Genomic DNA, 16,803 nt, shown 5'->3' with positions numbered 1-16,803 from the left:
TTCATCTGCCTTGGCGCTCAGCCAGGCATCTAGCACTTTATGCAGTTTATTTTGAACTATCCTGCGAGCACTGGTAAAGGTGTTTTTCTTGGCAGCTGATGATGGGTCGTTCTGATGGGCATGATGAAGGCAGTGCTTTTCAACAAGTTGAGCCTGTATCTCCTCATCATTCTCATCGAACCAGTCAAGCTTCTTGCGGGTAGAGAGCCCTCGCATCTTCAGTGCAGATGAATGTTCAGCATCCCTGAAGCATTCCCAGTCATCCACAGCACTGCCTGCAAGGTGTAGGTCAGCAAGCTTGGTTTCTAAATCTTCAGCCAGTGCTGAAGCAATGCTGGGGTTCTTCAGCCTGGCCACATTGAATCTTTTCATAGCTTTGCTTCCTTGTGGTCGCCTCTTGGGTCAGATGCGGAGCTTCATTTTGGAGACGATGAACCTGTGATCTGTCCAGCAGACAGCACCACGCATGGCCTTGGTCACTCTGACATCCTGCCTGTCTTTTCTCCTGACAATGACATAGTCGATAAGATGTCAGTGCTTAGAGCGGGAGTGCACCCAGGAGGTCTTGTGATGGGTAGGCAGGCAGAAAGTTGCGTTTGTGATGAGCAGGTCATGTACTGCACAGGTCTTCAGTAAGAGTAGGCTGTTACTGTTACATTTTCCCACTCCATGACTCCCAACGACTCCCCGCCAGGCGGCAGAGTCGTGCCCTACTCTTGCATTCTTGCATTGAAGTCTCCGAACAAGATCAGCTTGTCGGTGCTGCTCACTGCTGATAGCAGGGCATCTAGTTCTTCATAGAACCTGTCTTTCATCTCATCCGGCTTGGTCAGTGTGGGGGCACAGGCGCTGATCAGGGTGGCTTGACTTCTGTTCTGTAGCGGAAACTGTAGTGTCATGAGCCCATTGTTCACACCCTTGGGGAGTCTGGCAAGTTTCCGAACAAGGTGACTCCTGACGGTGAATCCAACTCCAGCATCACGACGCTCATCGCTGCCTCGACCGCTCCAGAAAAAAGTGTGTCCCCCTCCAGTTTCAGTCAGCTGACCTTCGTTGCCAAGACGAGTCTCACTCAGGGCTGCTATGTCAATGTTGTATCTTGCAAGCTCTCTGGCAACTAAGGCTGTTTTTCTCTCTGGTCTGTTTGCTGTAGGGTTGTCCAATAGCGTGCACACATTCCAAGTGCTAATGGTGAGCGGTGTCACCTTGTGTTTAGTTGTGTTTGTTCAACCACCAAGATAGGATCCCCAAACAACAGGAATTCTGCAGATGCTGGAAATTCAAGCAACACACATCAAAGTTGCTGGTGAACGCAGCAGGCCAAGCAGCATCTGTAGGAAGAGGTGCAGTCGACGTTTCAGGCCGAGACCCTTCGTCAGGACAGCCGCAGTAAACTGGCCAGGGTGTAATGAAGCAGGCAATGCTTAGGGCACCTTTTCTAGGCCCTTCCTCATACTACGGAGGTGAGCAGTGTGTTCCTAAAGAGGGCTGCTCAGTCGCCCAGGTAGACGCCGAGTTTCACTGCTGCTTCGGTCAGCGAAAAACGACCATTGAACCTGAGCCGCCTGTGTGCAGGTCCATGACTGCAGTTCCCAGTGTATCCACACCTGCTGCTTCATCACTCAACCATTGCCACAGGACTTCAAACGTTGAGGGTGATGGTGATGATGATGATGGTGGTGTCGAGACTAGCGCTTGATTTGGATTTAAGTGAGGGAGAGTTGTGCAGCGTTAGCGTCACTCTCTCTCTTCCCAATTCCCATCTGGATCCAGTGGCAAGACAAAGTCGAGACGGCTGGAGATGGGACTAGACGCAGTAGATGACCAGGACATCTTCTGTGTCTTGTCGTGCTCTACACATTCCATGCAGCTGGCAGAGACCGCCTTCTTGACTGTTGGACCTTCCATTGGTCTCATCCGCTCAATCCGCCAGAGTCTGTCTTCACATGCTGGGATAGACAACTCCCTATCACACCGAGGGTTTGAGACCCGTCGGCTACCCTCACCTGGTTTAGCCGGCTTGTCGAAGCCGTTGCCCGGGGTGTGGCCGCTGTCGCATGCAAACAGCTACAGGGAGCCACAGGTGAGAGCTGAGTGCCAGGTGGGGACCAAAGGTGGACTAACCACCTTGAAAAGGACGCGATATGTTCTCCCACCAGAGGTGCTACCCCTCGTACTCGTAGAACTGCTTGACCAGCAGCAGCACTATTTAATGGGAGCAGGTCTTAGCACAATGCCTGATCTAACCCAACCCAGAAATGTCTCCCATAATTTTCAACTTGTGTGTTCCTTTCAAGCCTTTACTCTTGTTCTGACAAGTTCCTCTCAGCCCTGTTCTCTAGACCTAGGTTTCCGTCTTGCATCCCTATCACCTAAACATCCATTTTCAGTCACTGGCCCTCTTCTCTGACCAGACTCTGATCTCCATTGCCCACTCACAACCAGACACTAACCTCCAGCCACCTTCCCATGACCAAAGCTTCTATAAAGGCCAAAGCATCAAGCCTTTCTCTCCCATTCCAATCTTACCTCCGGTTTCAACCTTAAATTTCACAGGACACTGAAATCACTTCACTTCCCATGCAGTGCTGTGGGTAACTTGGGCCACACTTTACAAAAAATTACTGCTAACTCCACCCACCCTGGCAGCCACCTATTCACCAAATCCAACACCACCAGGACTACACGGCCTCTCCGAAGTTTCTTTCCTGTAGCTATCCAGCTTCTCAACAAAACTCACACAGCTGCAATATTCCAACTGTCTCTGCACATCTGTTAAATGGTCTTTCCTGCTCTCTTTGTTCTGTTTTATAATTATTTAATCTGTTCATATGTTCACATTTATTTAAGTTTGATCATTGACATTTGCGCACATTTGTTGATTGCTCATGGCTGTTGGCACTTATTGTCTGGTAAGCTATTGGCTGCTATTGTGTTGTCTGTTATGATATTGTCCTGTGTTTTATGCTTGGCACTGAACCACAATTAATTCTGGTATGCTCCACATACTGCCAATAAAGTGATTCTGATTCAGATTCTCCTTGGACACCCATTTTATGACAATCCCAGGTTAGCAAAGTCTTAATCTTGCAGCACCGACATGAATCTCTGCAGGAAAGAATTAACTAAAGCCTCAACGTCCACTATTCCTGCCCTCCACCCAACATGCCCAACTTCTAAACATCCACTAATCTGCATATTCCATCCAATCTTTTCCTGAATGAAGTGATATAGCTTGTTGTTGCTGCAGATCCACGCAGAGATGTAGGACTCTCCAAACCCAGTGAACTGCTGGCTGGCCACATCCTGCACTCCATTATCATCCACCCTCTAAAAAGTGAAACCAGCATTTCAAATAAAGCTTATTCAATTAGAGAAAGGAGATCTTAAACAAATCAGTTTACTCATATTGATGTAATCACTGTCCCTAATTACATTATGGCCTCAGGCTGGTTCTCATGTTTATGTTTGGTTCTTCATATTATTTATATTATGTTGATTTGAAACATAGAAATCTACAGCACATTACAGGCCTTTCGGCCCACAATATTGTGCCGACCATGTAACCTACTCTAGAAACTGCCTAGAATTTCCCCGCTACATAGCCCTCTATTTTTCTAAGACCTATGTACCTATCTAAGAATCTCTTAAAAGACTCTTTTGTACCTCTACCATTGTCACTGGCAATGCATTCCATACTCCCACCACACTTTGCATGAAAAACTTACTTCTGACACCCCCCTCTTACCTACTTTCAATCACCTTAAAACTACACCCCCTCGTATTAGCCTCTGGCTATCCACACAATCAATGCCACTCATCATCATCATCACTCTACTAGGTCACCTCTTATCCTCCGTTGCTCCAAGGAGGAAAGGCCAAGTTCACTCATCCTATTCTCAAAAGGCATGCTCTCCAATCCAGGTAACATCCTTGCAATCTCTCTCTATAGTATCCAACATCCTTCCTGTAGTGAGGTGACCAGAACTGAACACAGAACTCCAAGTGGGGTCTAACTAAGATCTTATATACCTGTAACATTACCTCACAGCTCTTGAACTCAATCCTATGGTTGATGAAGGCCAACACACCATATGCCTTCTTAACAATACTGTCAACCTGTGCAGCAGCTTTGAGTGTCCTATGGACATGAATCCCAGGATCTTGCTGATCATCCATACTGCCAAGAGTCTTACCATTAATATTATATTCTGTCTTCAAATTTGACCTACCAAAATGAAGCACTTCACATTTACCTGGGTTGAACTCCATCTGCCACTTCTCAGCCCAGTTCTGCATCGTATTGATGTCCCACTGTAACATATGAAAACCCTCTAGTATATCCACAACACCCCCAACCCTTATGTCATCAGCAAACATACTAACCCACCTTTCCACTTCTTCATCCAGGACATTTATAAAAATCACAAACAGAAGGGGTCCCAAAACAGATCCCTGTGGAACACCACTGGTCACCGTCCTCCATACAGAATACGAACCATCCACAATCACCCTTTGCCTTCTGTGGGCAAGCCAATTCTGGATTCACAAAGCAAGGTCTCCATGGATACCATGCCCCATTACTTTCTGAATAAGCCTCACATGAGGAAACTTATCAAATATCTTACTGGAATCCATATACACTAACTCCACTGCTCTGCGTTCATCAATGCATTTTGTTACATCCTCAAGGAATTCAATCAGGCTCCATAAGATATAGGAGCATAAGTAGGCCATTTGGCCCATCGAGTCGGCTCCACCATTCAATCATGGGTTGATCCAATTCTTCCAGTCATCCCAACTCCCCTGCCTTCTCCCCATACCCTTTGATGCCCTGGCTAATCAAGAACCTTTCTATCTCTGCCTTAAACGCACCCAATGACTTGGCCTCCGCAGCCACTCATGGCAACAAATTCCACAGATTTACCACCATCTGACTAAAGTAATTTCTCCGCATCTCTGTTCTAAATGGATGTCCTTCAATCTTGAAGTCGTGCCCTCTTGTCCTAGACTCCCCGACCATGGGAAATATCTTTGCCATATCTAATCTGTTCAGGCCTTTTAACATTTGGAATGTTTCTATGAGATCCCCCTTCATTCTCCTGAACTCCACGGAATACAGCCCAAGAGCTGCCAGACGTTCCTCATACAGTAACCCTTTCATTCCTGGAATCATTCTCGTGAATCTTCTCTGAACCCGCTCCAATTTTTGGTATATCCTTTCTCATTCCAAGTTTCTTCAGAATTTGAGGTCTGTAAATCTTGGTTCCCAAAGAATTTTAATCTTGTCTAAAGAATCATTTCTCATTCCCAACAACATATCATAAATATCGGGTATTGAACCATTATAGAATGGTTTCATATTAAGAATTTCATCTAATACATTCTTATCAGGTCAACTAGGAAATGTATATAATTGAGATCGCAGAAAATCTCTGATTTGTAAGTACCAAAAAAAAATGGGTTTTTGGTAAACTATATTTAGTTGACAATTGTTCAAACGAAGAAAGACTTCCTCCCACAAACAGATCCCGGAAGCATGTAATGCCCAATCCTTTCTAAAATAAGGAGCCCAAAACTACACATAATACTCCAAGTGTGGTCTCACAAGTGCTTTATAGAGCCTCAACTTCACATCCCTGCTCTTATATTCTATATCTCTAGAAATGAATGCCAACATTGCATTCTCCTTCTTCACCACCGACTCAACCTGCAGGTTAGCCTTTAGGGTATCCTGCACAAGGACTCCCAAGTCCCTTTGCATCTCTGCATTGTGAATTCTCTCCCCATCTAAATAATAGTCTGCCCGCTTATTTATTCCACTAAAGTGCATGACCATACACTTTCCAACATTGTATTTCAATTGCGATTTCTTTGCCCATTCCCGTAAACTACCTAAGTCTTCCTGCGGGCTCTCTGTTTCCTCAGCACTACCCGTTCCTTCATCTATCTTTGTATCATCAGCAAATTTAGCCGCAAATCCATTAATACCGTAGTCCAAATCATTGACATAGACATACATCATAAAAAGCAGTGGTCCCAACACCGACCCCTGTGGAACTCCACTGGGAACCGGCAGCCAGCCAGAATAGAATCCTTTTATTCCTTCTCTCTGTTTTCTGCCAATCAGCCAATGCTCCACCCATGCTAGTAACTTCCCTGTAATTCCATGGGCTCTTATCTTGCTCAACAGCCTCATGTGCGGCACTTTGTCAAAGGCCTTCTGAAAATCCAAATACACCATATCTACTGCATCTCCTTTGTCTACCCTGCTTGTAATTTCCTCAAAAAATTGCAGTAGGTTAAGTCAGGCAGGATTTTCCTTTCAGGAAACCATACTGGCTTTGTCCTATCTTGTCATGTGCCTCCAGGTGTTCTGTAATCTCATCCCTAACAATCTCACAGGTCTATAGTTTCTTTTCTGCTGCCCCCCACCCTTCTTAAATAGCTTGTAAGGCACAACCTGACCTCGACAAAGCCATGCTGACTATCCCTAATCAGATCATGTCTCTCCAAATACTCATAAATCCTGCCTCTCAGGATCCTCTCCAACAATTTGTCCACCACTAATGTAAGACTCACTGGTCTATAATTTCCTGGGTTAGCTCTACTCCCTTTCTTGAACAAGCAGACAATGTTTGCAACGTTCCAATCCTCTAGTACTTCTCCTGTATCTATTGATGATGTAAAGATCATCGCCAGAGGCTCAGCAGCCTCCTCTCTTGCTTCGCACAGTAGCCTGGGGTATATCTCATCCAATCCTGGTGACTTATCTAACTTAATACCTTTCAAAAATTCCAGCACATCCTCTTTCTTAATGTCTATACACTCAAGTGTTCCAGTCCGCTGTAAGTCATAAATGCACAATAAACCTGGTATTACAGACTGAGGTATTTATTTAATATTATTATGCATAGATTGAATGAAATTCATGTAACTTTTTTTTAAACTGGTAAAGATATTGTGCAAAATATTTTCCATAAACCTCAATCCTCACTGACGCACACCTGCTACAAAAATGGTTACATATGAGACACGAACCTAACCTAGCTACATTCCCTTTATTGATAGTGATAGATTTCAGATTAAGGCATACATTATTTTTAAAAATTATGATAAATAGAAGTTGAAAACTAAATTAAATTCAAATGCATCATGGTGAGGGAGTTCTCGAGTCAGAGAACTCGGGAAAAAAAGTAACGCGGTAGACTTTGAACACCGTAGATCAGTGAGTTTCTTTCTTTATGTTTCTACACTCACCGAGTGACACCTCCCTGTCCCTTTATTAGGGAGAGAGAGAGCGCCTGTGGTATGTCGAATTGTTAGGTGAACGATTAGTTTTTGTTGTACTGCAGATCATGGTCTTTCTTGGGGGCTTTACTATCACTTGCTTGGTGGGTTGAGGGTGCTGATGCTTTTTGCTGAAGTAAGTGGGGTGTGGAAAGGGTTAATGCTTTGATGCTGTTTATGTGTGGGGGTGAGTAGGGGGGCTTTGGGATCTAATGTTTTTACTGTGATGCATTATTTGGGGCACCTCTGTTTTTGTGGATGTCTGTGGAGAGTGAGAATTTCAGACTTTATATTGCATACATTCTCTGATATTAAATAGAACTATTGAACTATTGAAATAATGAGTGAAATAACTGTTCTCATTTCCATCTATAGTTGTAAAATACAATTATTTTATTTATTGACTTACCGACATAATTTTCAAGGTCACTAACAGAAAATGTAAGTGGTGGTAAACTTAAACGCAAGCCATCCTTCTTTGCAACTAAGATGGGCCCTGTAAATCCATTTTCTTCCAAATATCCCAAGGTCAGCTGAGTTCCAGACAGCCTCTGAATAACTTCCTCTGCACTATATAAAAAAAACATGAACCTTTACATCAACGAAATAATTTCAACAATAACATTTAATAACAATTCCTTAATTAGATAATTCAGTTTTATACAGATAAGAAGTGCATGTTTCATCGGTTAAATTTTTTCCAATTAAGTTGTTTATCACATTGTCATATTTAAAATTTGTTGTTCAGCAGCATATACAAAATAATTGCTGTATATTACATGTTGCTCACCATTGCTCATCATTATTTTAATTAAATCTTCATTGGACATGTTCCTTGGACTATAGACCAGATAGGAAAACCAAATGGGAGCATTTTACACAAGCTTTAAACAGTATCATGTTCTCATCAAATGATGGCACACTGCCCACAGAATGGTATCATTCCCAATTCAGCTTCTGAATGTCAGTACATTATGAAGATTCTGAATAATTCATCTACCACTGGGTTTGAGATGAAGAGTGAGGAATGAATGCATCAATCAGAAGACTGAGAACTTCGACTACACAATTTCATTCTACTTCATTCAAATTCTTGCTGTGCGTATAATAGTACACAATGGAATGCAAAGTTAAGGAGGAATTGTGAAGAGGAATGGACTATAATGGCTTACATCAAAATGTCAAAGAATTCCTTTTGGGCCAAACAAAGAATTATTTATGAAAATCACTAAAACTGTGGATGCTAGGAATCTGAAACCAGAAAGAGAAAGTACTGGAAATGCTCAGTAGCTGGGGCAGCATTTGTGAAAAGAGAGACAGTAAGCAGTTTTAGGTCTGCGATGCCTCATCAGAAGACTCAGAATTAATTATGTAATGCATTTTTCCTTGATAAAATTGTTTTATTTTATTTAGAGATACAGCATGGTAATAGACTCTTCCAGCTTAATGAGCCCAACACCACCCAATTACACCCATATGACTAAATAACTTGCTGGTCTGCAAGTCTTTGGAAAATGGAAAGAATCCAGAGTACCCAGAGGAAGCCCACACAGTTGTGGGGAGAACATACATATTCCTTACAGACAGCAGCAGGATAGAACCTGGGTCACTGGCATTGGAATAGAGTTACACTGTCCACTATGCTCACATACCACTAATATATTTAGTGATTAATCATCCACATAATGGTGAGATGGAGATACTTCCTTCTCCGTGGAGCAGGAACTGGACAATAGAATGCTACTGATATTGTGCAACTGTTAAAATTGCATCATAACAAAACGGCAAAAGATGTTATGTAACCATTTCAGAAAATCCACAGGCACATCATCCAGTTACTGATATTCTTAGCACAAGACAGTAATTATAACGGGAAACTTTTACAAAGAAAAACATTTCAGAAACATGAAAGCACAGCGGACTTCTTTCAGTTTTGTTCACACATGAAAATGCAGAGCTCATCTCACGCAAGGATTGGAGCATTTATATTTATATGCAAAATAACAATCAGTCCTTATTACTACTTGAACGTATCTACCTTTGAAAGGGAAATGTACATAATTCACAACCACCGACAAATGAGTTGCGGTTCACTTTAAGAGGCTGGTCTGACATGATGACATAATTACGTAAAGTACTGATTCCTCGCTTTTTGTTCAGTGTTTGGAGTACAATATATGAGTTGTTACTTTTGTTCTTAAACATAAAACGGCTCACATCATTTTATTTGGGGAAAACCTACACTGGCGACCCTGATACTCTAGGATGACTGCATGACTTGTTGAACACGTCGGCCAACACAGTTGCTTTGAAACTGCTGGAGTTTTGGGAGCAAAATGCTGTTGCTCTGTTTGTGCAAGCTGAGGTCGAATTTGTGCTGTGAGGAATCACTGCCGACAACACCAGGTTCTACTATGTGGTAGTATCTCTTGGCAACTCCACGGCTGCGGGAGTAGTGAGTCAACATGAACAACCGTCTGAACACGATAAATACAGTTGGCCTTCCTTATCTGCGAGGGATTGGTTCCGGGACCCCTTGCGGATATCAAAAAACGCGGATGCTCAAGTCTCTTATTCAACCTGTCTTAATTCGGTGGACCTTAGGACCCAGCAGAACCCCGGACCTTATTTAACCTGTCTCAGTGTGGTGGACGGTGGAGCTCTGAATCCGCAGTGTTTCTGTTCACGAAAATAATCACGATCACGATTGAAAATAAAGTGGAAATAATAAAGCGATCAGAAAGAGGTGAAACGCCATCAGTCATTGGAAAAGCGTTAGGTTACAGTCGGTCAACGATCGGAACAATTTTGAAGGATAAAGTGAGAAAGGCCCTGCCCCGATGAAAGCTACAATTATTACAAAGCCATGCAGTGGGTTAATTACTGGGTTTTGGGGTTTGGGGTTTTTGATCCTCCACATCAACCCAACAGGGATGGACAGCACGCTCAGGAGTGATCTGTCACTGGATCAGGCTCAGGAGTGATCTGTCACTGGATCGAACTCAGGAACGATCTGTCACTGGATCGAACTCGGGAACTTCTGTTCCCAACCCGGCGCTGAAACATACGTTTCTTAAGTGTTTTATATGCATAGAAAGGTAAAATATGTACTATATACTAAGACAAACGTTTGACTAACTGATGCTAAGTAATATCGGATGTACGTGTTCCGACTTACTTAGTAAGAGAATTTCTGTTTTTTTTTATCCCAATCCACAATAATGTACGCACATCCTCCTGTACACTTTAGATCATCTCTAGATTACTTATAATACCTAATACAATGTAAATGTTATGTAAATAGTTGTTATACTATATTGTTTAGAGAATAATGACAAGAAAAGAAAGTCTGTACATGCTCAAACTTGCTGGAAGAGCACTTCCGGCTTTTCTCGATTCGCGGTTGGTTGAATTCGCACATGCGGAACTCGCGGATAAGGAGGGCCGACTGTACCGATTGCTGAAAACTCACCTTTTACAGACTTTTGGACTATTGGATTCTGAGCACGCCAAACAGTTGCTCTCCTTGCCCGGCATCAACAATGCTAAGCTATCAGAGATAATAGGCCATATGCTGCCTCTCCTGAGAAATCACCATCCTTGTTTTATTTTTAAAGAACTCTTCATGTTTGATCAAGTTTGCATACCCCTCACTAATGCACCCATGACAGTCTATAGGGAGCTTGCTAAAATGGCTGAAAGTCTACAGGCAGCAGTCCATCATTCCTCCTCCTTTCCCTACCTCAATAAAGCCTGGTCAGCAAAGCCCCCAACATAAGGATGACCATGGTTGCAAACCAGACAATACCAGTCCTGTGTTTTTACCACAGTCACTTTGGTACAAATGCTAGGAAGTGCGGACCTCCTTACAGCTTCGACAGTGCCAGCAGTCTATGAACATTGTGGTTTCCAGTTGTCTACTATTCACTACAGGCACCCTTTCAGAGCGACACTTCCTGTGTGACATAGGTGCTCAAGTGCGTATGCTGCCAGCATTGCCTATTGATGAGAAGGCAAAGAGCGACAAATCCTTGCTGGAGGTTGCCAATGGCAGCAAGATCCAGACTTACGGGACACAACGGGTAACGATCTGTTTCAGTGGGCAACATTAAACGTGGGACTTCATCCTGGCTAAAGTGACTAGACCTCTGCTCAGTGCAGATTTTCTGTGTACCCAAGGACTGTTCGTCGATCTTAAGAACTGCTGGCTTGTGGATATCAAGGGCTCTGGATCATTACCCTACTCCCCAGTAAGTTCCCCACAACGACTCCGTCAAGCACAAGCACGTGAGTTTACTCGACTGCTGGGTAAAGTTCCAAAGCTCACCAAGCCCACATTTTATAGCCATATAACAATTACAGCACAGAAACAGGCCATCTCGGCCCTTCTAGTCCGTGCCGAACTCTTAATCTCACCTAGCCCCACCGACCTGCACTCAGCCAATAACCCTCCATTCCTTTCCTGTCCATATAGCTATCCAAGTTAATTTTCCACTACAGTCACAAAAGATAGGGTCCAGCACCACATTTCTACAGTTGGCCCACCAGCCCATGCCTGCGCACATGGACTAGACCCAGAAAAGCTGGCAACCACAAAGGCTGCATTTGACAACATGATAAAACTTGGCATTGTACAGCAGTTGAATAACTCCTGGACTTCACCCCTCCATATGGTCCCTAAGTCCAATGGTGGTTGCCACCCATGTGGCGATTACAGATGCCTTGACGAGGTCACCACCCCTGATCATTACCCGGTCCAACACATCCAAGATTGTTTGGCATGTTCAGCCGGAAAGTTAATTTTTTTCAAAGTCGATCTAGTTCAGAAATGTTAAAACAAGATCTATGAGATTACACAGTCAGCTACTGCGTCACTTGCACACTGGCTCATGGGAAGAGATTCGATGCTGCTGAAGAGATCCTAGATGGCAGCCATATTTTGCAATACAGACAAGTGAGAACCACTTGGGTTAGGATCAGTTTTAGTGTGGTGGTGGTAGTGTGGGATGGGGGCTGTGTGAAATTGATGGCAGAGCGAAGGAAGACATGGAAAACAGACTGCGAGAAGGAACAAATAGAAAACCCCTCCCCCATTCTACCCCTTGATGCCTTTTATGCTCGCTATGACCAACAGAACATGGAGACACCTTCACAAACCCTCACAGCCCCCGAGGACCCTATGAAACTCATGTGAGAGCATCTTTTAGAAGAGCGAATCCACAGAAAACATCTGACCTAGACGGGGTGCAACCAAGTACTGAAGATTTGTGCCACCATCTTCAAACTCTTGCTTCAGCATTCTGAGATCCATACCTGCTTCAAGCAGGATTTAATCATGCCAGTGTTCAATAAAAACATAGTAAGCTGCCTCAGTGACAGGGGCTTCCCTTCCTCCACCATCAACGGTGAAAGAGGCTCCCATTCCTCCACATCAAAGCTGCCCTCAACCGCATCTCTTCCATTTCACCCACGTCTGCTCTCACCCCATCCTCCTGCCACCCCACCAGGGATAGGGCTCCTCTCGTCCTCACCCATCACCCACCATTTTCCATGTCCAGCACATAACTCTCCAAAACTTCTGTCATCTCCAATGGGATCCCACCATCAAGCAAATCTTCCACTCCCCCCCCAACTTTCTGTCAGGTGAAGCAGCACTTTACCTGTCAGTCTGTTGGGGTCATATACTGTGTCCAGTGCTCCCGGTGTGGCCTCCTGTATATCGGTGAGATCCAATTAGATTGGGAGACTGCTTCGCCACACACCTATGCTCCATCTGCCAGAAGCCACCGAATTTCCCAGTGGCCACATATTTTAATTCCACTTCCCATTCCCATTCCATTATGTTAACCAACGGCCTCCTCTACTGTCACAATGAGGCTATACTCAGGTTGGAGGAACAACACCTTATATTCCTTCTGGGTAGCCTCCAACCTTTTGGCATGAACAATTTCTCGAACTTCCAGTAATGGCCCCCCCATTCACCTTCCCCATTCCTCACCCCCTTTTCCCTCTCTCACCTTATTCTCCTTGCCTGCCCATCACTTCCCTCTGGTGCTCCTCCCCCCTTTCTTTCTTCCATGGCCTTTTGTCCTCTTCTATTAGATTCCCCCCTTCTCCAACCCTGTATCTCTTTCACCAATCAACTTTCCAGCTCTTTGCTTCACCCCTCCCCGTCCCTGTTTCACCTGTCACTTGTGTTTCCACCTCCCCTTACCTCACCCTTTGAATCTATTCCTCAACTTCTTTTTCTCCAGTCCTGCCAAAGGGTTACGGCCTGAAACATCAATCATACTCTTTTCCATAGATGCTGCCTGGCCTGCTGAGTTCCTCCAGCATTTTGTGTGTGCTGCTCAGTGACTACTGTTCAGTGACACGGTGATGAAGTGCCTTGAAAGGCTTGTGATGAAGCACATCAATTCTTGCCTGAGGAGTGACTTGGATCCGCTCCAATTTGCCTACCGCCACAACGGGTCAACAGCAGTTGCCTTTTCAATGACTCTTTATTGACTACAGCTCTGCATTCAACACTATGATCCCAAGTGAAACTCATCACAAAGCTCCAAGATCTGGGCTTCAATACCTCTCTGTGTAACTTGACCCTCAATTTCTTCACTTGCAGACCCCAGATAGTATGGATATCTCGTCCACATTCGTCATCAGCACAGGTGAGCCGCAAGGCTGTGTGCTGTCTACTGTACTCACTTTATACTTATGACTGTGAGGTAAGTATAGCTCCAGAGCCACATTTAAGCTTCCTGACAACACCACTGCTGTTGGCCAAATCAAAGCTGGTGATGAGTCAGCTTACAGAAGGGAGGTTGAAAATCTGGTTGAATGGTGCTATAACAACCACTTCTTCCTCAACACCAGCAAAACCAAAAAGCTGATTACCGACTACAGGAGGAAGAAGCTATAGGTCGAAGAGCTACTGGCAATGAGGGGATCGGAGATGAAAAGCTTTAAACTCCTTGGCATTATCATATCGGAAGATCCATCCTGGGACCAGCACTTAAGTGCCATTACAAAGAAAGCACAACAGCACCTCAACTTATTTAGATGTTTGTGTATATTCGGCATAACACCAAACACTTTGACAAATTTCTGAAGATGCACAATAGAGAGTGCCCTAACTGGATGCATCATGACCTGGTACAAAAGCACCAGTGCCCAGGAACAAAAGGAAACTACAGGAAGTGCTAGATACAGCCCAGTCCATCACAGCAAAGCCCTCTCCACCATTGAGCACATTTACACAGAGCAATGCCACAAGAAAGCAACAGCCATCATCAAAGACCACCACCATCCAGGTCACACACTTTCTCACTATTACCATTGGGCAGGAGGTACAGGAGTTTTTAGTTCCACACCACCAGGTCCAGGAACATGTGTTACCCCTCAAACATCAGGCTCCTAAACCAGTGTGGATAACTTCATTCACCACATATCTGAATTGAATATACATCTTACTGATTCACTTTGTTCTCAGTGTTATATTTTATATACACAATGTCTTTGGCACATTGGTTGTTTGTCAATCTTAATGTACAGCTTTGCATAAATTCTGTTGTATTTCTTTTTTCGTGTAAATGCCCAGCGGTAAATAAATCTCAAGGTAGTATATGGTAACGTATGTGTACTTTGATAATAAATTTTACATTGACTTTAACCCCTAACAAAAGCTGATCACATCCTATGCCGCGGGTGGTCCCAGGTCATCCTTTGTAGCGACAGCAATTGGGACCATATGTGTGAACTGGCAACATCAATTCAGAGCTGCTTAAAGCCGTGATCAGAAATTGGATAAGGCTCACTGAACAGGCACCACATTTTGCCTTAACATCAAACCAGGTGTCACTAAAAGAAAACTGCAATTGAGTGGTTTCCTCCCTTTAAGTGTTAAAGACCCAACCTGTGTAATTAAGCAAGCAGCTGCCGCATTGTGCATGCTTACTCATGGGAAGCGAGTCAGCGCTCTCTGTACGGCAGCCAGATGGAGACGCTCCGGGAAACACAGAGCAGACCAATCGTGCCATGGCTAGCCTCAGCACACCATAGGCGGAGACAGCATCCGGACCACAGGCTAAGGCGTGTGTGCAGTGGATCTGATCTTTCAATTGATGTTCAGGGCTGATTATATTAAGGTTTTTCATACATTACAACTGGAAACACATGTAAAATAATAGCAGCATTCCAGCAAGCAACCTTTAAGTCATGCATGGTACACTGTATCACAGTAATTTGTGCCTCTGTATATTGACAGCCATGATCTCTTACACCAGTAACCATTGGTCAGTAATTAATGTTCATGACATACAATGATGGGGAATGATGTGTACACAACAGGAACAATTGTTTTTACACTAGTTCAATTTCCAAGCTCCTATTTTTCATTAACTCTGCCTTCCATCACACGTGTACACAAAACACTCGGTATCAGCACCAGCACAAAATCTGAGCAATAATCTCCCTCAGTCGCCATTCCCACCTAACCAACACACATAAAATACTGGAGGAACTCAGCAGGTCAGGCAGCATCAATGGAAACGAACAAGCAGTCAATGTTTCAGGCCGAGACCCTTCTCAGGACTGGAAAGGAAGGGGGAAGATGCCAGAATAAAAAGGTGGGAGGACGGGAAGAAGAATAGCTAAAAGGTGATAGGTGAAGCCAGGTGGGCAGGAAGAATAAAAGGCTGGAGAGGAAGGAATCTGATAGGAGAGGAGAGTGGACCACAGGAGAAAGGGAAGGAAGAGGGGACTCAAGGGGAGGTGATAGGTAGATGAAAAGATGTTACAGGCCAGAACAGGGAATAGAAGAAGAGGGAAGGGGAGAGGGATTTTTTTTTACTGGAAGGAAAAAAATCGATATTCATACCATTAGGTTGGAGGCTGCCCAGATGGAATATAAGCTGTTGCTCCTCCAGCCTGAGTGTGGCCTCATCGTGGCACAGAGGAGGTCATGGACCAACATGTCAGAATGGGAAGGGGAATGGGAATTTAAACATTTGACCACCTGCATTCCCACCCAACGTTCACATGCGTCACTACACACATACATGTATTCACCATGCTTCCAATAATCTCTCACATATTTTACAACTTACACAGTCTAAGACAGTCAACATCACAAGGAAACACCCTCATTAGAACACTTCCTCTCTTTCTCCTCTGCAGAAAAGATTTACCAGGATATTGCCAGGACCTGGGGACCCGAGTCACAAGTTGAGTTTGCATAGACTAGGACTTTATTCCCTGGGATGGAAGAGATCAAAGGATGACCTGATAGATGTATACAAGATCATGAGCGGCCTAGACAGGAGATGAAAGCATATAGTCATTTTTTGCCTGAGAAGATGTGCTTAAAAACAAGAGAAGAAGAAGACAGCCCTTAACTCTGAGTGGAGTCATCGGGACGCTGTCATTTGAAGGCAATTTTTTCGCAGGCTTTCTTATTTTTACGAGGCCGCGTTGCTAGCTCAATGCTCAACCCAGCATGGATAGAAAGTGTGCAAGGGA

The 16,803-nt window shown here is 44.1% G+C and overlaps 1 protein-coding gene across 2 annotated transcripts in view; it reads right to left on the bottom strand.

Annotated features, from left to right (window-relative positions):
• Window positions 1–16,803, bottom strand: part of phf2 (PHD finger protein 2) — a 155,159-nt gene that overhangs the window by 60,357 nt on the left and 77,999 nt on the right. For both annotated transcript variants that reach the window (XR_010020456.1, XM_063068125.1), the window contains exon 4: window positions 7,700–7,860. Coding sequence is in view for 1 of the 2 variants with exons in the window: in XM_063068125.1 (XP_062924195.1) it covers window positions 7,700–7,860 (161 nt within the window). In the remaining variant the exon portion in view is untranslated. The remainder of the gene's footprint in view (window positions 1–7,699; window positions 7,861–16,803) is intronic.

Source organism: Mobula hypostoma, chromosome 15 (genome assembly GCF_963921235.1).
Source record: "Mobula hypostoma chromosome 15, sMobHyp1.1, whole genome shotgun sequence".
NCBI classification, from domain to species: domain Eukaryota; kingdom Metazoa; phylum Chordata; class Chondrichthyes; order Myliobatiformes; family Myliobatidae; genus Mobula; species Mobula hypostoma.
The sequence above is the reverse complement of the archived record's forward strand: the minus strand, read 5'-3'. Positions and strand labels throughout refer to the sequence as shown.